The 26,193-nt window shown below is 36.0% G+C and overlaps 1 protein-coding gene across 4 annotated transcripts; it reads left to right on the forward strand.

Annotated features, from left to right (window-relative positions):
• The first annotated feature begins 5,573 nt into the window (after positions 1–5,573).
• Positions 5,574–22,297, forward strand: LOC125691632 (coagulation factor XI-like). Of its 4 annotated transcripts, XM_048941166.1 has the most exons (15): positions 5,580–5,704; positions 6,097–6,155; positions 8,085–8,247; positions 8,877–8,983; positions 10,076–10,235; positions 10,835–10,944; positions 13,931–14,090; positions 14,893–15,002; positions 15,091–15,250; positions 15,334–15,449; positions 15,813–15,987; positions 17,859–18,034; positions 18,333–18,428; positions 20,199–20,338; positions 21,927–22,297. In XM_048941166.1, exons 1-15 carry the CDS (start codon positions 5,697–5,699, stop codon positions 22,080–22,082), a joined length of 1,896 nt encoding a protein of 631 aa, XP_048797123.1. In that variant the 5' UTR covers positions 5,580–5,696; the 3' UTR covers positions 22,083–22,297. The 4 variants fall into 4 exon arrangements, 3 of the variants coding, with proteins under 3 accessions (XP_048797126.1, XP_048797124.1, XP_048797123.1); XR_007376186.1 differs by lacking the exons at positions 18,333–18,428; positions 20,199–20,338; positions 21,927–22,297 and adding an exon at positions 16,581–16,687 and having other exon boundaries at positions 5,579–5,704; positions 17,859–17,948; XM_048941167.1 differs by lacking the exons at positions 17,859–18,034; positions 18,333–18,428; positions 20,199–20,338; positions 21,927–22,297 and adding an exon at positions 16,581–17,845 and having other exon boundaries at positions 5,579–5,704.
• Positions 22,298–26,193: the final 3,896 nt, after the last annotated feature.

Here is a 26,193-nt window from a genome sequence, read left to right on the forward strand (position 1 = left end):
GTAAATGTATTGTTATGTAGCTAAAAAAAAAAAAAAAAATCTCAAGCATTTTTGTCAGCAATAATCTCAGTTAAAGTTCATAAAAAATCTAGTTTTCTTTATTTTTTTTCTACTTTGTATAACTGCATACATTTGAGAAACTGAGAGAAGTGACTAGCCAGCCTGAAGGCATCCATTTGATCTTTCTTTCCTTTGAAAATGAGACAGCAGCTTACCTCTGCAGAGACTGCTGTATTTGTTTCACACCATATGAAATCAAGGGAGACGTATGATTTGTTGACTTATTCAATGGTATTAAGGTTTCATAACTAATCTCAACTTTGAATTCATAGTTGTATCCAGAGGCATCCCTAAGAGGTTAATTGAACTTAAATAATTTCTTCCTTCTTCCAAATTTTGTCACTAGGAGGCTTTGCCTTTTGAAAGAATAGGCAATTGTAAAATAGACGAAAGCATACTTCTATTAAGGATTATCTATTCCTGATTATTCCTCTAGTCATTCTGGTATTCTAATGATTTAATGTGAAAACATGTGAAAGCACAATATTAAAACCACCTCTACAGACTTTTTTTCTATGAGATCTGTTTTGTGGAAACAGTTTTCAAAATTTACCACTCTGTAATAGTCCTTTCAATAAGGAAATAATCTGTCTACTCAAACACCATTTTCTGCATTCTTTGCCAGGACTGATGTAGTTCCCTGTGTTCTCCAAAAAGACACTGACCTCTCATCTTTTGCTGTGAAAGCTGCTCTGAAGAAAAATGTGGTTGCTAAGGAAATAAATCTTGAGGAAATCAATGCTGAAGGAACAGGAATTTTCTGCTGCCAAGGTAGATGTTAAATCCTGTGTGTTGTGTGTAGCATGTGCTCTTTTTAACATGAGTCACGTGGTATGTTATTGTTGGTTGTGGATAGTCTTTTAAAAAGAAAATCAACAAAACAGACAAAAAAAAGTCTAAGACTTAAGCAATCAGTGCAGCCGTGCCAGGTTTACCAGTGAAGAAAAGTGAAAGATTATGTGTTTAAAAAGTACAAGTACAGAGCTGTTTGTGATTTGGTTCTGATGGCTGGACATCTGCTGATGCTGGTATCTGAAGTCAGAGGCTGAATTCTAAAACCCCGATGCGTTACTCCTGGAAAATTGCTCATAAAGATTAATCTCAGTGATTCTAATGATGAGTGGTGTGGCTGCTTCTGCAATAAAACTATCTTCTGTGAGGAGGTGATAACCTTTGTTCATACAAAGAGCCCTTTCTTATGTTGGGAGAAAGGACACGACTTTCTGCAGGTATGACTAAAAAAAATTGTGTGATTATTTCTGAATTGGCGTATGTGACTTTTACAAAGAAAACTGGCTACAGACCCTTCATGTGACTTCTTAGTTCTTATTAAGAGTGCCTCCAGAGCTGATTTTTGGGCTGCTGACAATTGCTTTTGGGACATGTGCTGGAAATGGAAAAGTTGTGGGTAACTGCACGCCTTCTTGAACTTAATCCTTGTACAGCAGAGGACAGAAACTGATGTGTAGAAGTTAGTACCCTGCTATATAGATCCTCTTGCTTTTTTGTGATTTAAAATGGCATCTTGCTGTTGGTCCTCTGCCAGCAGGTAAACTCGAAGAGCCTTGGGTGGAATCTACCTCAATTCTCTTCCTAGAATTGATGTTGGTGCCAACCATTTGCAAATGTCTCAGCCTATTATCTCAATTCATATGCAGGTCATATTTGAAGATGATCTTCTTTGTTTGTATGGATTAGAAGCTAAATTAACTCACTTTTCTAAAAAAAAAAAATTATATTCTTCTGAAAATAGGAATTTTCTGCTCAGTATAATTATTATCTTCTCCTAGACAAATGAGCTTTTCTGATCCATATTGAGAGTATAAGCTGTGGTGATGCAAGCTATTCACTGGAAATGCAGAATACGTTGAGGGAAAAGAGACATGACTAAACTTGCAAACCTGATTGCAGAAACACACAGAGCCAAGAGTTATTATTTGATGACTGTCATTGGCCATGGTGTACAGGGCCTGGTCAAGTCACTGGGACCCTTCAATATGTTGAAATGTTCTGGCTCTCTACGTCAGTGTCTAACAATGACAAACATCAGGTGTTTTAGCTGCAAGAAGGAAAGACTGGGGTAGCTATGTAATTCTCTGTAAGAAAGAAATCTCATCTGTTGTTAAATTCATCGAAATCTATGGGAAGAATTTTACAAAGCAAACTTATAAGTGATTTGCTATTTGTTGTTTCTTGCTATTTTTTTCTGTGATCCTGAATTTGGTCTGCATTGTTTTATTTTTTGACATCTGATGTGCAGATATTTCTGAGCTGTACATCTAGGATATGTAATTTCAGTAAATGGACTTCCACACTGCTTTTATTTCAACATTATCTGCAATTCAGCACTTTCCACAAATGGAAGGCTGTTATTCTAGCCAGTATTCTAGCCTTTCAAGTGGGACCAAATCAAACATGAGGAAAGTTTGGCATAGTGAGAATGGTTCTGTACTTAAGTAATGCATTGGTACAGATGCAATTTTTCATAAAAAGAAGGAGAATTTGAGTTTTAATTGTTAGAGCTTGTTTTAGCAGCTTTTGCTATTACATTTTAGCGTTTTTAATTTATAAAATGCTTATTACACAGAATTAAAGATGCAGAGGGAATATTTTAGAATACTCTATTGCTTTTTTCTGCTGCAGCATTCAGAACCATATTTGTTACACTATTACAGCATCCTCTTTCAGGTAGGAGAATGTGCACAAAGGCATGTGAAAATGTGACTTTGTGCTGTTTCTGTTTTTCTGGTGCCTTCTCTCATTCTCTCTGAGATTCTCTTCATCTTGTTCCAGATCACGTCTATACGGTGTCCCATCACAGAGGCTAGATACAGAGGCATATCCTCTCTGATCTTGAAGATGCTTTCTGAGTTATAATATTGGTACAAGAAATGTGTGAGGGAACAGATGCTAGCCAGAGGGACCTGGAAAGACTTGAGATGGCCCATGCCAACTTCTTCAAGTTCAAGAAGACCAAGTGCAAGGTCCTGCACCTGGGTCAGGACAATCCTAAATACAGATACAGGTTGAACAGAGAATGGCTTGAGAGCAGCCCTGAGGGGAAGGATTTGAGGATGCTGGTTGATGGAAGAGGCAACGTGGGCTGGCTATGTGTGCTTGCAGCCCAGAAGGCCAACCGTGTCCTGGGTCACATCAAGAGAAGTGTGACCTGCATGTCAGGGGATGGGATTTGGCCCTCTACTCCTCTCTCATAAGACTCCACCTGGAGTACTGCATCCAGTTCTGGGGCCTCCAGCACAAATGGGACACTGAATTGTTGGAGCAGGTCCAGAGGAGGGCTGTGGTGATGATCAGAGGGAGGGAGAACCTCCCCTCTGAGGACAGGCTGAAAGAGCTGGGACTCCTCAGCCTCGAGAAGAAAAGACTCCATGGAGATCTTATAGTGGCCTTCCAGTACCTGAAGGGAGCCTACATGAAAACCGGGGATGGACTTTTGAAAGGGCAAGTAGTGACAGGACAGGGGGAAATGGTTTTAAACAAAGAGGGTAGATTTAGACTAGATATTAGGAAGAAATTCTTTACCGTGATTTTGGTGAGACACTTGAACAGGTTGCCTAGCAAAGTTGTGGATGACCCCTCCCTAGAGCATTCAAAGTCAGGCTGGATGGGTTTTTGAGCAACCTGGTCTAGTGGCAGGTATCTCCAGCCTATAGCAGGGGATTGGAACTAGTTGATCTTAAAGATCCCTTCCAACCCAAACCATTCTATGAATTCATTCAGGAGTAAGTTGTTCATAGCACATTTTCTCTGTACAGAGGTACATCTCTGTCAATCTGAGTAAAAGTTCACCAGAGTAAACAAGGCAGTGTTGGTCATGTGGGTACAAGAGGTCCCCTGAGAGAAAATGTCTTTTTATTCCAAAGTGAACATGCTTGTTGTGATTCCCTTTGAATAGCATTACTGTCTTATTTTTCAGTTTCACCCCATCCCCCCATTAATTTGCTTATGAAACAAGCAACTATTACCAAAAGGTTACTTTTCCCAAGACAAATTTATTAACTACAGATTACAGGAACAAAATAATAGAGAAATTTTCAACGGATGTATATAATTGCATTCTGTATGACGAGACACATAGACTTGGTGAAATTCACCATGATTCTTCCCTCTTTTTCTGCCCATTTGAGTTATATGTCTGTATTTTCCAAAAGTGTTTATTTTATTTATTTTTTTTTTTAATGAGATGATAATGAACTGAAACTGAAATAACACTGCACAATTTCTCAGTTGAAAATTAAAAGCCCTTGGAGAGAAGTTTTAAAAACTTTTGGCCATGAAGTTTAATGCCTCCCTCAGTATGCTCAAAAAAGGAATCAAGCATAATTATTTTAATTGAATATGTTATTTTTAATTGAACAGACGTGAATTGTTTACAAAAATTTGGATACATTCAGAATTGTGAAAATTATGTCTTAAATGTTTGAAAGTCTCATCTGACCTGAAGAAGATCAGAGTTCTACAGGCATTATAAACTCCTCATGTTACAGAAGTAAGTTATCATGGTGTTTTGCAGTAAAGCCTTGCACCACTCTCCCTTGTCATTGTGGCACACAAGCCAGAAGAGAGCAGTTAAATACAAGTGCAGTTGTACTGAGAGTGTTTGAGCTCTCTTCTACAAGTGTGTGATGACAAAGCAAGCTGATGCGCAGGAAAGTATGAGGTGTCCTTAGGACAGCTCTTCCTCTGTAAGGAGGACCTGGAGGCCTTACTGGCATATCACCACATGGAAGTCATTTCAGTCACCCTGGACGTGTTCAAGACCAGGTTGGATGGGGATCTGAGCAACTTAATCTAGTGGAACGTGTTCTTGCCCATGGCAAGGGAGTTATAACAAGATGATCTCTGAGTCCCTTCCAACCCAAACCCAAATCATTCTATGATCAACATGCTTAAAAGTATTATGGCTGTTGTGATTTTGGCACATTTTTCACAGCACATCTGTGTTGCTAACTTATTCAGTCTAAAAGAAGAGAAAAAAGAGCAAGAAAAGGGAACAGTTCTTCCTTTGGAAATTTTACTTAGAAATGAATTTTTTTTAGATTTGGTATAGTTTTCTTATTAAAGTTTATTTTCTTTTTGTTTCAAATTTAAAAGATTCTGGAAATAAAATAAGTGATTTAGGTCAGCTATAAACTAAGTCTGACTTCTGGTTGTTGCGCTTACGTTTCTTATCTATGAAATACGCAAACAGTTGTGGATTTATTTTTTGTTTTCTGGCAAACTGAAGAATCTGTGAGCTGCACCTAACAACAAAAGAGATAAGCAGTGTAGAAAGAGCCACAGTAAAAGTAGGTTCTAATGCTAATAGCAGAGGCTGACTGTTCTGCACCAAGGAGTCACCTTTGGTTTTACAAGGTCTTCAGAAGGGAAATGCTTATATAGTGTAAACTCTGTGCTTTGATTTCAATGTGGTGCTGGTTATATACACTCTGAAAATGCTGCCCAAGGTCAGTAACAATATTGACAGAATGAGCACTCATTCAAAGTAAACATCAAAGACAAGTTAGCATTGCAGGCACAGTAATATTTAACACAAACAGTTAACAATATGGGTTGTTTTTTTTTTTGTTTTTTAAGAGGAACTTAAACCTTACCCATTCACACAGACTTGCTGTATGTTCAGGTATGTAACAAGTATTGCTTCTGATATTTTGAGGAAGGTTTTCATGTACACAAGAAAGTGTATGTTGGTCTTTGTGGATTCTGTGGTGTGGTTGATTTATTTGATTCTTTCTCAGCTTAAATATAGCATGTTAAAAAAAAAAAAGATATATTTGAAATTTGTATAGTGTACACTGAAAGTAGTGTGTGTAAGCTATTTATTTGCTGTGTTGGTAATAGCACATACTTAACTACCAGCACAGAGTTGAGATTGATGATATTCTAATGGAATATTGTTCCCCTGTCTATGCAAGAATAAATATGCTGCTGTGAAACAGAGCAGAAATTCTCCAAGTGTTAATAAATTTATTGTTGGTTTTTTAATTATTATTATTACTTTTTTTTTTTTTTTAGGATGATTTGGATTTATCAGACTTTTTATTTCATTTTCTTACTTGCTTCAGTTTACAGTGGTAAGTCAATATATAATTCCTAAGACTGGTATAGATTAACACAGGTCTTCTAGGAAGGAGCAGTTAAAAAGAGTAATATTCAAAATGACCTGAATATGTATTTGTATGCGGAGTGAAGTGGGTAGAGCAGCATGATTTTGGAAGGGGGACACACATTTGTACATGCAACCTGGTCCCAAGAGAGCAGGGTTGCACTCTGTTAAGTCTGGGTAACTCATAGGTGTGTGGAAGTTTTTAATTAATTTTTTGATTCCTATTATTAGGCATGGAAGTTTTTAATAGTTTTTTTTTTTGGCGCTGAAGCCTGCAATGACTGTGTTTTTCAATGTCAGTATGTGTTAATGGTTTACTTTGGCTAGCAGAAGTCAGCTACAAAAACTCACATTCCATTTCCCTGAAATTCCCTGTGCCAAAGGATCATAACCAATGCCTAACAGAGTTTATGTTTAGCAATGTATTAACCATTCTCAGTGGACAATGAGATAATTAAGGCACTTTGTTGGGTTTTTTTAAGCAAAATCTGTTTGACAATTGTACTATTATTTCAGAAATATTTTACCTGGATAGAAATTTTAGTAGACTAAAATCTTAGAAAATTTCTGAGGCTCCAGCTATTTTTCAAGTTCAAATTTCATATTCATAAAATATTAACTTTTAAAAAAAACCTAGCAAATTTTACAAACATTCCCAATAGTTCCTTATTTTGTCATTTTTTGTTGATATAGTTTACCTTTTTGCAGGAGACACTGAATTTCTTAGTATAGATTATAAGCGTATTTACTAATAAAATCCACTTGTAATATTTTAAAATTGTAAAACCCAATGTGATTTTTGCATTTGTTTTAATCTTAGGTAGCTTTTGATACAGTATGGTATCTTCATAATGACGGACTAGGAAGTTAGATTAAATCTTTTCAGTGGGATTTCTTCTCAGTCTGTAAAAATAGAATATTTCTTCTTCATCTTTTAGCTCAGAAAGAGAACTTCTATAGACCCAATAATAAAAATTAGTGTATTTTCTGCCAGCAGAGAGGGACAAATACAAGAAGTGTACGGGCTCCTCTGAGAGGCCAGTTCTCTTGTGCTTTAACATGGAAATCTGAATAATTCCTGGTTTAGAAAGATGGGATGTGGTTGCCAATTAGATATCTTCATATCATTGACAAGGCCATGCAATGTGAATAGATTTGATTACAGAGAATTCAGCATGGGATTGACAATAAGTTCCTGCAGATACAAGGTGGTAATCCAACATATTTTGGTTCTGGATGATTCCTGAGATACTGCTCTTGTCGCACTATATGTGTATATATATATGTGTGTGTATATATAATTTTATATATAATTTTTTGGGGGGGTCATGTACCAAGTTGGACAGGGTTCAAGATGACTTGAAAGGTAGGAAGTTTATAAAATGCTGAGAACCACTGAAGTTGTTTCACACATGGCACCAGCTAGGAATTTGGACTGAGAGAATCCCTCAACAATTGGACAGCAATTGGACACGCACCCTCACATATTTTCTAACTCTTTTTGCCATATTACAACCTTCTCTTGATTTTTCTCTTAATGGCTCCCTGTACCGGTCTCCCCTTGAAAATTCTTCTGCTCCTGAGATCTGCTGTGAAGGTTCCTCACTTTATGGCCTATACCTATACCTTAGGGCATCTGCCACCACTCAAGCTGCATTCTTACAGCCTTGAGCATGGAGTGAGGGATACCAGAGGGTTTCTGTTTTACCAGGCTGTAGAGCAGGGATGATACGCTCAGAGGAACTGTGATACTCACCCCACTTACTTTTCTTCTCCTGCCAAAAGGGTCTTCTCTTGCCAAAGCATGGTAAATAAGGGGCAATGTCTTCACCCTCTCCTAATGAGCTGTCCACACCTGCATCTTCAATAATTTACTCGTTTTGTCATTTCATATCAGAATGTGTGACACAGATCTATGAAAATACTTACTTCCAAGGAGGAGACCTCACTACAGTTTTCACACCAAGTGCCAATTACTGTCAAATAGTTTGTACTTACCATCCTACCTGCCTGCTCTTCACATATTTGCCGGTGACGTGGACTAAAGATCCTGCACAGAGGTAAAATGTTCATACTCTTGTGGCTTTTTGCTGTGATAATTTTAGGAATTTGGTAATATTCTGACAAAACTTGGGCATGTGCAGAAGGTTACAGGGATGCTTTGGAAGACTATGTCATGTATGTTTAAAACTGATGACATAAAAGGATATTTACTATACTTTGAAAGATTAAGTTTGGCAACATCTAATCTTTCATACTTGCTTACCAACGCCTCCAAGGAATTAGCACCAACTGTGCATTCCTTCCTCCATGGCACTTACTTATTTTTGAGGGACTAAGTAGCCAATTTCATGTTTCAATTTGCCACTTCTTTTGCCCGTCATCCCATCCACTCTCTTTAGCATATTTTTTTCTCTATTAAGAGATTAGGAATTTCAGTAGCCTGAGGTGAGGCTGCCTTCTCTCTCTGTGCCTGTTGTGTTTCTGTCCCCAAACTGTATTGGTCCCACACACACCATGTATGCTCATCTATCACCAAGCATAGTAGTACCAACTTTGTCTTTATTTAAACTCAACTTGTTTTCATTTTCACGTTGAAGAATAATGTACAGCCTGTGTTTTACTTGAGAAACAATGAGGGAGTACTGTGTAATACTGCAAAACTGTAAATTACTCCTTTTTAAAACAGGTTCTCCTGCTACTTAAAAGACAGTGATACTGAAATGCTACCAAAAGTGAAGGTGGAAGGAGCTATTTCTGGACATTCTTTAAAACAATGCAACGTCAAAATTAGTGGTAAGGTACAGTTATCTATATGTTTGAATTCTGTGTTCTAACACATTGCAAATGTGATAGAGAATCAGCATCTTGAAAACAGAAACTGAATCAGGAGGTGGCCAAGCAGAGACTTTGCCCAGATGTCTTTTGCCCTATCTCTTTCAAATGTAACACAAAAATCCTTTGCTGATTTCATGCTTCAATCTCAACTATCCTCCAGGGAAGCTTCCCAGTCAAGGCAAGTCCCTGCTCTCAGGATTTCATTTGCTAGAGGCAATGGTGGGAGATATTTAACTGATACCTTGAGCTCCAAAGATGAATTTGAAGGGTTAAGTGGATCTTACTTTATGCAAGTTTTCAACTGAAGTTATTGACAGATTCGTTGTGTTTGCTTCTGATTGGAACACGTGTTCCAGTCATTCAAGTCTTTTGAAATCCCTTTTCTGTCTGCTTTCTCTCACATTTATATTTCTGCATAGATTTAGACCAGAATAGTAAGTTTTAATGAGATGTTATTTTTCATATTCTTTAGATAATTTATGTTATGAGAGTTACTTTAGAATCATGCAATTGTCACCAAAATAAAAATCTATTTATATGTGTTTAAAATCCCCACCAATGTTTGGCTGACTCATGTGTTCTGTGAAGAGACCCTACTGCCCAAAAACCTTCATCCTTTGTAGGAAAAGTATTTCAAACTCCATGTTCATAGTCCTCCCTCTGTGGAGTATAAATTGAATCTTCTGTTTCAAATGGGAGATGGCTATTGCTTAAAAGGACAGATTTGGTATTTTAAACTGGTGTATAAATTTGGAAATAGAATAGTATACATTTTAGTGTTGATCCTGAATTTTTGTATGATTAACCTCACCATGGTCTCGGTGTGGATAGTGTCACAGCTTGTTAGTTTTTTTCTCTGACATATTATGCCTGTACTTCTGATTTTATTTTTAGTAACTATGTGCAAAATACAATGTGACCGATGTGAGCACAGGAAGTGACATCAGGATAATGGCTGTGTCTTATAAACTGCTATTGTTTGGGAAGTTTTGGGGGAGAAGAGAGTATGAGAATGTTTTTGGACCTTTTCTATTCCTTTTTTTTTCACAGCTTGCAGTCCAGATGTCCACTTAGGATTGGATATGCAAGGAGTAAATTATGACATTAGTATGGCTGACAGCTATCAACAGTGCCAAAAAAGATGCACCAATGACAAGCACTGCCATTTTTTTACATATGCCCGAGGAACATTCCATGATGCAAGCTTTCGGTAAATACGCATTTGATCCCTGTACTTAGATTTACTTAGATCCCTGTGCTTTACACTTAGATGCCTGTACACTAAATCTCAGACCAGTCAGAGGTGAAAGAATTTATTCAAGGAAATGAGTTTTAATTTGACTAGTTATCCTTGCAATGTTTATTCAGGTTTACAGTAAGGAAAATATCTTCAGTATGTTAGTTTTCATTTGTCCATTTATGAGAAAGGCAAGCTTAATTTTCATATAACTGAAAACAATTTAAATGTTCTGGAGATATTGAAATGCAAATTGTACTGGCAATTGTGCAGTGATATTGCTTTGTAAAATCTTACTCTGATTATTGCTCTGAAAATGGCATCATTAATGCAGTCAGGGGAATTCTTTCATTTGTACTTGGACGATTTTTGAGCTGTCAGCTTGCTTGATTTTACAAAAATGTTATTCAGTTGCATCCATTCCTTATTTGAAGATTTTTCTGGAGGCTGGATATTGCTCTGGCCTATGAGCAAAGCGGGCATTATGGTAGGACTCAAGGAAACAGAAGAATAATGTAGACCAAGGAAGATAACCTGTTGTCTTACTACTTTCTTTATTCTTTATCACTCAGTGAAAAATGCTTCTTGAAACATACCAGTTTAGGAACTCCAACCAGCATAAGGGTGCTTGATGAGGTTGTGTCTGGATTCTCCTTAAAGCCATGTCAGCTTTCTGAATTAGGTAACTGCTTACAATCTCTGTTGATTCAGTTTAGGTTCAAGTATTATGGACGATGAGATGCAGTCTCTCTGACATGCATAAATGTTTTGTGACATAAAATAATTATAATATAAACTTATTCTTTGAAGTATAGTTAGCACTCTCAGGCACAAAACAGACTTTTTCCCATTCTATTATTCTGTCTTACAAAAGGTTTTGTTTCCTTTGATGATGTGAAGAATTCTTTCATAAGATTAGCCTGATGACTCTTAGCATTTTATCTTTACATCATAGATACAAAAAAAAAAAAAAAAAAAAAAAAAAAAAAGACACACAGAATCCCATCTAAGTCAAAGGACAAGAGAAATATAAATCTTTCTAAATTCTGTTAGTATACCAGATATACTTCAAGAAGTTTTTAATGAGGATGTGCAGCTTTGTGATACAACTGACTAATATGAAGGTACAAATTCTGTTTGTTGGTGTTTTTGATAAAAGCAATGTTTGTGTTCATTCTTGTAACCATTACTCAGGAAAAACTCTCCAGAGTTCATGATCAAGCTGTGTGCATTATATCTTATTTTTAATTATTCAATGAAAATTCAGTTTTATTGAGGCTCTTCTAGTCTCACAAGATGAATAATCATTGCAAAATATTGAAAAAGTAATTGATTCAGATCCTTACAATGAAGACATTTAAAGAAAAATGAATAGTGAGGAAGAAAAAAGGAAGAAACATCTTTGTAAAGAGAAGAAAATCTGTTTTTTCTCTCTCCTTCTCCCTTGCTCTCTGAGAAAGAACTGGGAGAAGATTTTCATCCAAACTGCTTCATTAGATAAGCTAGTAAGACATGTATTTATTGTTTGAAGAAAAATCACAGTAGCCAGGAGCATCCTATTGACAGACTTTGAGAAGAATCAGGGGACTGTAGCATAAGCACAAACGATATGATATTCAAATTTTATAAAGTTAAATCAAAGACCATAGGAGAATTTATCAAAGGCATGTGGTAACATGAAATTAATGATCCATGAGAAAGAAAGTAAAAATTTCTGAATGCATGTGAAAGTCAGTCTTGTTCCTCTTTTTTTTTTTTTTTTTTTTTTGTGTGTGTGTGTGTGTGTGTGTGTGTGTTTGTTGCAAGATAGGCAAGGATTTAGAGGGAGAAGGGGAGAGAGAGAGAAAGAATAAATCATAAATCATGAGACTATAAAATCCTAGACAATGCTATCAGGTAATGAGATCATTTGTTCAGACAGAGGGATGTCTAATAAATTAGAAAAATCTCAGTGTTATCTTCTGCCTTATTGTGTTCCAAATGCCTGAAATGTGTTTACTTGAATATTTGTTCTTGTTTATTTCTGACTACTTAGACTGACTAATCCTACATTATTCATGGTCCAGCTTCATCATTTTAAAAACGGATACTAGGCTTCCCTTTCAAAGCCTTTGGAATCACAGCAATCCTCTGTACATACCAAAAGCAAAGCTACCAAGAAACTTAGATTCCTTCAATCTAAGAACACCAAATTCATCAGTTTTATGAAATTTCTCTATTTTCTGTTCCTTGTTGTCTTCCTTCTGCTCACTAATGTTGACCATCTAATTGCAGTTTGTTTCCATGAAAATGAGATGTTAAAAAAGGTAGTTCTGTAGCCTTTCTTGTGTCCACTGTCATTAACTTCTCCCCTGAGCAGAACCCAGGCTCCTTTCCTAATCCTAATTCACTGACACTAAATACATACTTGTGTTTTGAGAATGGCTCTTGCAACTTGCCCTTCCATTTTCTGTCTTTGCTCTTGTGCTTTTGTTCTTATGCACTCCTGCTCTTACTTGTCCATAGCAATTTGTCATACATTTTGCCTTTCGCGAAGTTCCTTTCTTGAGGTCACTGAATATAGAACTGGTGATCACTGAAATCATTATTAGTATCCATATACTTGCAGATTCACATTTCTGATTTAAATATCATTTCCTGAAAATGGTATTTGTTCTCCTGAACTCTATTTAGCCCTTAACATGAGGTCTTGCCTAATAATTGTCAGAATTAATTGACCTTTATTTTCTGATCTTCTCTTTGCTCTTCCTATTGTGTAATAAATGACCTCTATTGTGGTCTTTTCATGTTTATGGTTTTATTTTTTAATTTTTAAATCACATCGTACTAACAGAAGTCACATTAAGATTTGCTTCTCCATTTTGTTTTTTTCCCTCTTTTGTAATAAGATGCTCTCAGTATGTTTCTGTAACTAACTGGGTGGTGTCAGCTCAGCTACTGTCCTTTCTCAGCTGTAGAGGTTATCTGCTTCCACCAAGTCCAGTCCTATGGTTTCATAATTCTAAGAGTAGTGCTGCATTTTTTCCTCCTTTTTATTGTTGCATAAGTATTTTAACTAGGAATTCAAGTGTATCATCAAAGAGGGCAACACACTCATTTCTGTTAAACGTGTTGGTATTTCCTGTGACTTCCATATCCATAGTCTGGTTATGGGAATTACCCTGCCAACCTTCTGTTATTTTTGATCCTGTTATAGGGAAGACTGCATGTTACTCACACTTACTCTGCCTACTTTTTGAAATAATATTTAGATAAATAAAATTAAGAAAATCATCTTGTTATTTTTCTCCTAGTCTTCCCATTATCCTCTTAGGTATACAAGTTTTAATAATTTTAGGCCTTGACAGTATTAATAAGTTTTATTTCTAATTATGAATGTATATCTTGATTTCTGTTCCTAATTTAGATCTCTCCATATTAGATCAGCAGATTTGTATTCTAGCATGTAATTTGCAATTTTCCCCTGCTCTAGCTCTCTCTATGAGTTTACATACTTAAAAAAGGTTTCAAGAAATAGTTTCTGGTTAAAATAAGATGATGTCTTTCCAGTTTACCAGGCAAAAAGAAGAGAAAATGTAAATTATGGGAATGTATAATCTGTAAACCTTAACTCTCTGATATAAGATAGAAGCTTTGGAATTTTGATATTCTTTTCTTGTTTTATACAGATTGTCAAATGGACATTTTTGAACATGAAGAATTTTCAGGAATGAATGTTACAAGTTTTTTCACTCCTGACACATTCGTCTGCCAAACTATTTGTACTTATTTTCCAAACTGCTTGTTCTTTACATTCTTCACCAAGGAATGGCAAATAGAATCCCAAAGGTGAATTTGAAGACTTCTAACTCTCTGAAAGATATTTATTAATAAACAAAAACAAAAACCAAACAGAAACAACCCCACAATCTCAGCCTTTTTAATCACCATTTTATTATATTCTTGGAAATCATTGTTAAAGGTTTATTTTCTGCAAAACAGCTTTTTTTTAAAATAATTTTTAATGTGTTGCATCTGTACGTTTATAATTTCACTTATTGTATGGTATGAGCAGGGATCTTGTACTTCAGCTGCGTATTTAGTATTAATCTGAAAAAACATATCTGTTCAGTAAGGAGACAACCTTCAGGTTGTTTTGATAACTTAGAGCCGAATTTTATGAAATTGTTAATATGTCTGGTTTCCTCACAGAATTAGGTTACTTACTTTAAAGCTTTTGAATCAAGTTAACAGGTTTGAAAGTGTTTATTTTTAAAGATCGAACTTCTTTCTTTCGTGTTTGGCAGTGAAGAGTCAAAAAGTTACAGTCCCCTGAAAACAGAGGTGGAATGAAGAATAATGCTTCAATGAAATTGAATTAAAACTGAGATGGCATATATAATCTAAAGTTATCTCTCCCCTGTGTGTATAAATACCATACAATCTTCAGTAGTACATCCGTATGGCATTTCACGTAACTACAAAATCATTCTCAGTTAACTTAGTGAATACATTTTCATATGAAATACTTTTATAGATAAAATTTTGGAAAAAAAAAAAAGCAAGTTTAAGACAGAACTTTCCCTTACCTGAAACATAAATGTTACAATGTAAGAACAAATTCAATGGTTGTTTTTGTTTTTTATTATAGAAATCTTTGCCTCCTGAAAACATCAACAAGTGGAATACCAGAGGCACTTACATTACGAGAAAATGCTATTTCAGGTTTTGGTCTCCTAAATTGCAGAAGATACTTTCCTGGTAAACAATAAGTTACAATAAAAATACGACTCTTGAATTAATGAAATGAATAGACCTACTGATGCTTGGAACACACTCATTCTTACAGCCTGCAATTCTCGCACTTATGTGCATATGAATTTTGTGGGAGATGAACTCAATGTCACTTATACTAAAGGACCCAGAGCTTGTCAGCAGGTTTGCACAGACATGATCCGCTGCCAATTTTTTACTTACTTTCCCCTCCAAGAGTCGTGCAATGAGGAAAGGTGAGAATTTTTATGGATGGCATCTAGTGTGCGTGTTCTGTATAAGAAGTATAAACTGGATCTTTGTATTTATTTATTGTCAGAAAGTGTGAGTGTCATCTAAGAATGTCCTCAAATGGATCTCCAGTGGAAATACAGCATGGGCCAGGAAGAATCTCTGGATACTCACTAAGACTATGTAAAAAAAAGGCCAGTACTGGTAAGTAAAACTTTCCTTTTAAAGAGATTTTTAGACATGTTTTTGTACAGGAAGCCTAAGCCCTTTTTTTTTCTCTTTTTCTATTTTTTTTTTCTCTTCTGAATATTGCTTGCATAGAAATTAGGCAGAGGCAGATTGTGAAGATAAAGAGTATTCTAAAAAAGTGAACTCTGCACAGCCTGCGTAGCAGACAGTACCTGTAAACTTTTTTAAACTGGATTTTATTGTTTAAAAAAAAAAAGTTATAAATGGATTAGAATGTCTGATGTTCTTTGTTCCTATTTGCAGGGTAGCAGTAGTTACATCTTTTTTTCATGGTCAAATGAAAATTATCTGCTTAGCAGTTTTCAATTATTTCTGTAGTATGTATGCAGCATTCTTCAAGAAATATTAGGATAATTGGAGGGACGGATTCTTCCCCTGGTGAATGGCCATGGCAAGTAAGCTTACATGTGAAGCTATCTCGCCGGAGACACCTCTGTGGGGGCTCTATCATAAGTAACCAGTGGATCCTTACAGCTGCCCACTGTTTTGTGAGGTGAGTCCTAAATGTAAATTTACACATAAAAATTGCATCCAAGATCTGCAATTAGTTGAGGTTCACCTTTCAGAAAGATAAGTCTGTGTGATTAAAATAGCTAGAACAGAATCAACAATTTTGATATAATCAGAAGGTGAAATTTTATGGTTGTCTGTTCATACTCTTGACATAATTGGCCCTCCACACTTTGCCCTTTGTAGCATAGTGCTGTGCTACTGATTATTTTAACGCATCTAAAGTAGATGATAGGTACCTACAAGAGTGTAAACTTTCTCATGCAACATGAACTTTTTCTTACTGTGATATCATATTATCAAGGAAAATCAGTTGTTAAGTTAGTCATTCAAAAAACATGAAATGGAATACATCAGAGATTTCGCTGTGGTACTTAGGGAATGGTACCAATCTGACAGGGTGCTCGGCAAAGGCCTGGACACAAGGTAAATCTCTAAGGGGTCCAATTAGGCTGACTCTTGAATGTGCACTACCTTTCTCTGTAACATTCAAATCCTAATAGGACTGGTTTTCATTTAATATTCTTTATTTTCTAATGCTATCAACTACCCAATTAACACACTGTTTTGATACAGATTTCAGCCCTGGGAATAATATCTAGACTTCTGAGTACTCAAAGCTTTGCTAATTTGCATGGATGTATACATGGATATGGACTATATATCACATGGATATATAGTAGGTACTGTTAATGACCACAAAATTGTTATCACATTTAAGTCGTGAAATCATGTGTGTTGTGAAAAGCTGTTATAAGGATCTTGCACATGATTTATATCCTCGCTAGATGATCACACCCTGTAAAGCAGGTAGGCCTGCCATTTACAGACTGAAAATTGTAAGGCTGTTTGTTGAGTCAGTGTAATGTCAGAATGGCACAGGTAGTGTAAAATGCTTTAAAGAATAAAAAATTATTGAGGCTAAAATCAGATGCTTTTATGCAAGCATTTTTGTACATTATCCCTTATTGTTTCTGTGTAATGAAATATTGTCAAAGCCAGTTGACAAACCTTATAAAAGTGGATAACCCCACGTAAGACTCAGAAAAATCCAGTATAGGGAATATCATTCTCTACCTTCAATCCAGTATTGTAGAGTTACCAGCATTTTAAAGGACAAAAGGAGAACTTGTCTAAAGAGTAAAAAAGTGTAGACTGTGTTCATTAGAAATGACTAAGGTCAACTGATATTTATGAATATACACACAAAATGTTCAAAACAATTTTTTAAATATTGAAGACAGGTTTTGCAGCTTCTTTGATGCATGTATCAAAAATTTTAGGTTGCCCTAATAATAGAGCACCACAATGAAATAACCCTTAAATGGACTCAAAGAAAAGTTTTAAAATTATAAATATTAAGTGGAACGTTTTATATTGGTCTGTGGTATTGTATTTTCTATTTTCTTTTATTTTGGTGTCTGAATAGATTCTACTTGAGTTTGTTTTTCCACCTCTATTTTGGTTACTACAGATGTTGTACTGGAATGAGAATGGAAAGAATCTCTTTTACTTTCTCAGGATTTGTGTTAGACTCTTGAAGATAAAAATAGTAAGAGCAGAGTGAAACAGAAAATGAAAAAAGGCAGAAGGGGAAATTGGGTTAAAAAGGGTCAGAACAAGAGTCTGACTGTAAGGGAGAGGAAAGACTGGTGTGGTGCTGAAAATACAGATAAAAAGAGGAAGAAAATAAATGAAAAGTGGGAGGAATGGATAAGAGAAATCTGTTTTTAGGTTTGAGAATGTGAAAATACGACTGGGAAGAGTAACCTCAGTGCTGTTCACTGTACACTCAGAGGGTGCTGGCACCTGCACCAAACTAAAACAGTGCAAATCTCTGTCTTTTTCCCTCAGTGTTCAGAACCCCAACATTTGGCGTGTTTATGCTGGTGTTTTAAAACAATCAGAAATAAATGAGGATACACCTTTCTTCAGAGTGGAAGAGATTATTATTCATCCTCAGTATAACTCTGCGCAGACTGGATATGACATTGCTTTATTGAAACTTGATAAGGCTATGAATTTTACTGGTACGTATTCTATCTCAGGAGGAAATTTTTCAGGATGATAAAGGCTGTTTTTTTGCATGGCAGTTCGTGAAACTTGGGTTGTCATCTTTTAATATGTAATCACTTGGTTTTAAGGAAAATCTCATTTTGTTGGCTTTTTAAAGATAATTTGGGGCTTTTATTTATGTGACTAGGGCAGTATCTAGTAAAATGTACAAAGAATAACAGGGAGGATATCAGGTATTATGTAGGTGCCCAAAAAACCTTAATATTTTATTTCTTCCTACTGGCCAAACTAATATTTTTAATCATATTTTAGATCTTCAACTTCCTATTTGCCTGCCATCAAAAGAAGAGGCTAGTATGCTCTATACTGACTGCTGGGTAATTGGATGGGGTTACAGGAAGGAAAGAGGTACAGATAAGTATTTAAACTGTGACTTCTTGTATTTGTAAAATGCATTGTGTTAAAAGAAAATATCCTCAAATGCCTTCTTAACTCTTAACCAGGAATGGTGTTTACAGACTATGCAAAGAATGTGCATTTGCTCATATCTTTATTTATATGAATTCAAAGCAGTAATAGAATCATAGAACCACCAAGGTTTGAAAAGGATCAATCCAGTCCAACCTTCAGGATCATCCAGTCCAACCTTCCACCTATCATCAAGATATAAGCTAGGATGTCATTAGCTTTCTTGGTCATCTGAGCATACTGCTGGCTGATGTTCAGCTGAGCGTTGAATAATACCACCAGGTCTGTTTCTTTCACACACTCTTTTAGCCATTCTGACCCAAGCCTCTAGCGTGGTCTGGGGTTTTTATGACCAAAGTTCAGGAACTGGCACTTTTCTTGATCTTCAATCCATTGGCCTCTGCCCAGCTATCCAGATTGTCCAGATTGCTTTGTAGGACCTTCCTACCCCAAGACACAACAGAACTTCCTCTCAACTTGATGTCTTCTGCAGACTTACTGTGGGTGCACTCATTCCCCTCATCCCGATCATCATTAAAGATAAAGAACAGGACAGGTCCAAGTACTGACCCCTGGGGACCACCAGGCATGACTGGTCACCAGCTGGATTTATCTCCATTCATCACCACTTTCTGGGCCTGGTAATCCAGCCAGTTCTTTACCCAGCAAAGAGCTTATCTGCCCAAGCCACAGGCTGCCAGCTTCTTAGGAGAATACTGTGGGAGACAATGTTGAATTCATCAGAGTCAATGGGCATGAATATAATTATTCCTATAGATGGATTCTCTACATTCTTTCCTGCTTTCCTGCTCCAGGTAGATGAATGCAAGTTGCCTAGTTAAACATCACCATGTACCATTCCAAATATACTTTGAGTTATGTAATGATATGTTACCGATACAGATAATAGACTAATTGCTGTACAGTTGGATCTTGAACTGCAGTCTGCACATAACTTTTTAAAAATATGTTATTTTGTTCATATGACTTCACTTCAGAAATTGGAGATCAATGCACATTGCTTTCATGATTCTAAAGGTTGTTTATGATAAGTATCAATGACCTTTGTGTTTTAATAGTAGGTGTGATTTGAACTCTGATCTTACCCAGAAGCCGGCCAACTAACTGTTAATTATTAAACTCTATTACATTACATATACAGATGAATCTGTTTAGAGTTTCCTTCTCTGCACACTTCCCCATTTGAGAGTTAGAGATTAATGTGAAATCTAACAGAATTCTAATTTCTTCTATTAATTTGTCAGAAAAGACTGCTCTCTACTACTTTTATTTACTTTACATGAAATTTTCACTACCCTGTAGACAACTGGGGTATTGGGCAGCACACATCTGGAAATTGTATTGCTTCCATTGTATTGCAACACATTACTAATAAATAATTATCAGTAACACAAAGCAACGCTCTTCATGGGAATACAGGCTCCAAGACTCAGTGCCCACAGCAAATCACTGGGGAGTTTTGAAACATTCTTGGTCATAAGTCATACTGTGTTTTCAGAACATTCTAAAAAACCCAGACAAGCAACACTGTTTAAAAAATGAAAACAAATGTCATGGCTGTATAAGTGCACACTAAAAGCAATGAACTCTGACTTTTTAGTATCACCGAATGGGGACTTTTAGAGTATAGTTTTAACTTATACTTTGCTAGAGCTGAACATCTGTCTGATCATAATGTGTATTACATAGGTCGTGTAGAAGATATTCTTCAGAAAGTTACTGTTCCACTAATGTCAAAAGAGGAATGCCAGGCAAGATACCGGAAGCGCAGAATCGATGACAAAGAGATCTGTGCTGGCTATGATGAAGGTGGAAAGGATGCCTGTAAGGTAACAGAAAGATGTCATATATTGTCATACATTTCAATAATTTGTTTGAATGTATAATTGAATAACATAAATGCTTAATTTTCATAACAAGCATATATTTATAAATAGAACTATTTTTTAGTATGTTACTTTTGCTTGCTGAAAGCACTGACAGTCAACATGCATGTATAGCACCTATTATGCGACATCGAAATCCTTAAGGATAGACTTTCCATATTCCATTGTGTTTACAAATAAAGAATCTCCAAGTGGGGAGAGAGAGACACACACACACACAGAAAGAGAGAGAGAAAGAGCGAGAGAGGCAGGCACGCATACACTTTACATCTCTGCACTCTCCTATTAAGGGGACAAAGTCAACTTCCCTCTGGGAGTTTCAAGTTAAGAGGCAAAACTCATTGGTTTGCTAAGAATTATACAACTTTCCCTTAAAAAACAAAAATGTGAAGAACATATAAAGAGATCGTAAAGTACAAGTTCCAACTGTCATATGTTTAGGGAGTAGATCAATATTCCTCTGTAATAGTGGAAAACCAAAGAGAGCCACTATAATATCTCAGATATTATAGACATTTCTCCAGGAACACAGATTTCCTCTCTCATGTTTTTATTTCTTGATATGAAATACAGTACGTAAAAGCTTATTTTGAATCATCCACTATCCACAAGCATCTAGAGTGGACAGTGTTAGAAATGGAATATGGAAAGCTATAGACAACATGAGCAGACTGGTCTGTTCATTATTAGAATTGGAAATGTCACAACAGCGTGAGGTCAGTGAGCCAAGTTCTCTGCTTGAGTGTAAACTCACTTACTGTTAACTTAAATATTTTAAGTCAATTATAATAGACAAAAATAGTCACGTTAATAAGATTAAATTCTCTGCCAAATATAGTATACATTTAAAGCATTTAAGATATGTTCCCTATTAATGTACTGTTATTATGATCACTGCTGAGTAACTACAAATAAAAATTCTTGGAGCTGGGAAGTAATTTTTTCCTCAATACTAGTTAAGTTCTCTTTGTATGAAACAGCATCAGAACATGGTGATAATGTTATATAACAGTGACACACTTACTATTGTCTCAGCAGCTCGTAACAGCTATATTAAAGAACTTTATGTTCAGAAAGATCAATTAGGAATATGAAAAGAAAACAGACGTGTTTTATCCCAGGGAAGATGGTCAGTCAAACAGGATAATGCATGCATAAAGCTGAGGTTTGCATATCCAAACAAACAAACAAAGACACTGGCAAATTTACTAATTTTTTTACCTGTACATGTTGTAGTCCTCACTGAGGGTTAAACTGGCAAATACAGATAAATAAAAAAAGTCAACTGAGCAACAACAACAAAAAAACCAGTAACATTGAACTGTAATGGAACTTACTTGCAATGACTGGAAAGTATTTAGACACCATTCTACCAGAGCTTCTTTGACACTGTGAAAAGCAACTTTAAGTGAGAGTAATTGAGCTCTACGCAGTTATTGTGTTGTTGACATTGGATGATGCTGATCTTATCATGGCTTTCTTTGAGAGAGAGATTCTGTTCCTTGTGAAGTCTTTCTGTCCTGTGACACAGGGAGATTCTGGAGGACCACTGTCGTGCAGGCACGAGGAAGTGTGGTATCTGGTGGGCATCACCAGTTGGGGTGAAGGCTGCGCTCGGCCCCGGCAGCCAGGAGTCTACACAAAAGTTGTTGAATTTTCAGACTGGATTTTGGAAAAAACTACGTAACATGAACATAACTTAATGACTCATAATGTTGTTGTAGAGAAATAACCCTGGGAGCAACAGGATGATGTTTAATGTAAAAAAAAAAAAAAAAGTATTAAAGTTTTAAAAATGGTGTTACCTGTTAGTCGGAGCATAAAAGACTTGATTAAAGAAGTAGAAAAGAAAAAATGAATGAACTTTACAATGAATGAATTAAAATCAGTAGCAAACTTTCAGACTTTCTGATCACTGATTTGTCAGAAAATATTATACATCTGAGCCATTGACTTCTTCTTTCATCTCCAGCATAAAATATTCTATGAGACATGTTTAGGGAGATGGGGGATTTTTTGTTTACTTCACTGATGACAGGACCTCCTCATCTTCTGTACATGTAGCTGACGTTAACAGTGATTAAGAGAAAGTATTAAAAGGCCAGGAAAATCTGGCATCTAGTCCAAAAGTTCACTGATGACAGACCGCAACTGACATTATAATCCTCTTGATTAAATAAATTATCTCAGCTACAGAATAATATTCATGATTTTTACCTTGATAATAACTTTTCCCTTTTTGTTTTTCTCCTTTTTTCTTTTGTTCTTTCTACTCATCTACTTGTTACTGTCAGTTAACAAAAATGTTTTGTAGCCAAAAAAAATACTAATATAAGAAGCAGCAGTCAAAATATTTTTTTCCATAGTAAGAAGTTTTCCAGAAGTATTTCTGGATCAGAAGGGAACACACATTTTTCTTTTGCTTTTGTCTTTGCTAAACTTGTTTCTTAATACTCTACATTGCCTTAATTGCTGAAAATATGTTCCAGAATTCTGCTTATGATTGCCTCACAGCCACACTGAGTGTGTTGTTGAGGTCTATGCTGGCAGTGTCTTAAGGAGTAAATGAAGTAATTAAATAAAATATGTCAAATTTATGGAAAAATACTCAACAAGCTGCCATAAATGAGTTCAACATTTATTTTTTTAAAGCATTATTTGCAACTATCACCAAGGAAAAATGAAATTCCACAACTACAAGGTTACGAACAACTGTACAAATTCTTAACCCTACTAAGAGCCCCTGTCATGAGTGAGCTCTCTTGGTGTTCTAGATCCCTGCTTTGAGAACCTTTGTGCTGGCTGCAGCTGTTCAGAGGCCCAAAAGGCAAAGGTGGGAGACACACATTAAAACAACAAAATGCAGGTGTAAAATGCGAGATAAAATTGAAGTTATCTTCATGCTCTGATTAATCCAAACCTGGTTTAAAATATCAGCAACCCTCTGACGTACTGTCAAAAACTCATGGACTTAAAAAAGAGGCTGGGAGTGGACAGGAAAAAATAGAAAGCACAAATGCAACACAAGAAGGAGAAATATTTCTGGCATTAAAGTGTAGTTCTATTCTCAAGGGGAATGAATGAAGACTCTGGAGAAGAGCTGCTGAAGAAACAAAGGAAATATGTCACTGTGAAAACAGAGACTAAAATTCTCAAATAAAGAGCCAGCAGGAGACCATCTGCAATATTCATCTACCAATCCCTGAGCTAAATTCATACTTGTGAAAGAAATATCAGCGCCGAACTGAGAACCTCTAATGCTTTCTTATGATAATAATATAATCAGAATCTGTGTTAATAAGTGTGATCCTGCTTAATCTTTCTGTTATCAGTAGGTACCTTACAGTAAATGAGAGGCAGTCTATGGCCTCTTTTTCTCCTTCCTTTTCCTCTCCCTTGTTTGGGAAAAATAACTAGGAAAAAAAAAGCAACATCTTAAAACTTCTTTTAGTCTCATTAAAGAAAAATCTGGCCTTATACTTCAAATCTTCCCCTCCTTGTGCTATCACAGAACATAAACTTCAGTGCTTTAGTTGTTATTTTGATTAATGGCAAGTGTCTCTGGCGGTGTTTTATATTCTGTTTTGTATTCTACTTTATTTTTACTGAAAATCAATGAAGCACATCATCTCGCTTATACCAGATCAGCAGAAATCTTTTGGAGGAATGTTGGCATTAGTCTGCCCTGAGGCTTTGTTCAAATAAGGTCCCTGTTCTGAGAAATTTACAGTCTTGTTCAGGCACAGAGGAGACACTTCATACACACAACGATATTCTGGAGGGCAGTTTGTTCATTGTAAAGTAAAGGAGGCTGTGGAGTTGCTTCAGTGGACTCTTCAGTTTGTAGTCATTTTAATAAGACTGTAAACTAAACAAAACCAGTTTTCCATTAAATTGATGTTGCAATGTGTTTTCTTTCACAGCTGATGCTCTGCCTTATGACTGAGTCTGAAATGCATTGTCTTATTCTTGAAGGTGTTCAAGAGACATTTAGATGTGATACTAAGGGGCATGCTTTAGTGGAGAAATATTGGTGGTACGTGGATGGTTGGACTGGGTGATCTTGGAGGAATCCAAAATTCTTATGGTATAAAGATGTACAAAATTCATGCTTTTAGAGAGGGAGGGAAGGGAATCATTTGTTATAAGCTTTTTAGTATAAGATTTATTTATTTTGTGAAAAAGAATTATTCTGACATGATGAAAGCTGCATTGCAGACTCTGAAAAGCAAGGAAGGATCTGGATAGAATGAAATTCATTCACACTGACAGTCCTTCCAGTAGAAGAACTGTAAAATTAAAATGTGGATACTTATTCCCTGTCTAATTTCCAGTATGTATGAAGGTTTCTTTTTGAAAATTATTATTAACTCATATAATTTATGAAATATCTGCATTATAACATATAAATTTCCACCTTGTATAAAAGGTACCAATAACAGCAGATGTGAATTTTTACGTATTTCTAAGCAAGCATTTTTGGGAGCAGTAAATTAATTGCTTTTTCTGCAGTCTTTGTATTGAAAAATGTGTTATATATATCTATAGGTTTATTAGAGTTATTTAAAGATATGTTATAGTTGCTGAGGTTTATTGAATTTTATAAGAGGTTTTTTTAGTGAAGTTGTGCAGTGGAGATGTGAAAGAGTTATTTTTCATCATGTGGGTAGGAGAGAGGAGAACAGTGGATTACTATGAGGGGGTTGAGAAGAAACAGAAGGAGAAAGGCAAAGATGTGTCAACTTGAGGGCTGTTCCTCTCTTCTGGACTTTCTGGGACCTGACTGCTTTGACAGGTGCCTTGAAGACATAAATCTGTGGGCAGTCACTGAATGCAGCTACTTTTCTGAACTATCTTGTTCTTAGAACTCTGGTGAGCAGTTGATAAATTCTGCATACCGGACATATTGTATGAACCCACATATGCCAAAACTTTGGATTTCGGGGAATCCAAAACTTTAAGATGGGCAAAATAAAGTGATGGGAGCAACTGACATAGCTATAAACATGAAAAAGAAATTGAATAAAGAAAAAGGATGTATACTTCTCTACAGTGAAGTTTTTCTATATGTCTACAGAAATATTAGGATGGCTTTCAACAAGCCTCTGATTTCTTTAATGCCCACAGCATGACCAGCTAATATTTCAGGAAAAGGAGAAATACTTTCATGAATACTAAAATATCTCAAATTTCAAGAGATTAGTCACTAGATGGCACTTTTGCTCTAATTTGCCTTGCATTCAGTAGCCATCTGAGAAAGTGTATGCTCAATAGATCTGAGAAAAGATACTTTAACCTTATGTGCATAGCTGAGAAATAATAATAAATAATTAAATTAGCATCTTCTTTTGTAGATTTCAGAGAGTTCATCACTGGTAAGCATGTTTAGCTACACTTTTCCATGTGACAAAGGTAAGGTTAAGACAACAGCGGAGGAAAAAAATCCTTACCTGTAGAACTCCACGATATTTCACATAAACATGCACCACAACCTTTGAATGTCCCTGTAAAGGCCCCGAACACTTTGGCTCACTCTTGAGGGTGAGACTTAAAGCCAACTTGGGTTCTGTGGTCTGGGTCTGAGTTAAGGAGCTGGAGGAGAATTCATCTTGAGGAGCTGTAAGAACATGGCCCTGCACATGGTACCTTTGAAGCCAGCTTAGGCTACACTTTAATAAAGTGTGACTATTTCCTTCCTGCTTAAATTGCTCAGGATTGGACAGGGTGAAATTCTGAGTTGTTTCTCTCCAATGTTTGGTCAGGATGCAACCGAAGTGGACTGTGCATAATAATGTCCC

The sequence above is a fragment of the Lagopus muta genome, chromosome 4 (assembly GCF_023343835.1).
Source record: "Lagopus muta isolate bLagMut1 chromosome 4, bLagMut1 primary, whole genome shotgun sequence".
Classification (NCBI taxonomy): domain Eukaryota; kingdom Metazoa; phylum Chordata; class Aves; order Galliformes; family Phasianidae; genus Lagopus; species Lagopus muta.

Excerpts from the sequence above, each read along its gene's own strand:
- LOC125691632 (XM_048941166.1), top strand. Across the intron at positions 15,251-15,333 it reads GAGTCGTGCAATGAGGAAAG|AAAGTGTGAGTGTCATCTAA; the intron begins GTGAGAATTTTT and ends ATTTATTGTCAG. Across the intron at positions 20,339-21,926 it reads GTGGAAAGGATGCCTGTAAG|GGAGATTCTGGAGGACCACT; the intron begins GTAACAGAAAGA and ends CCTGTGACACAG.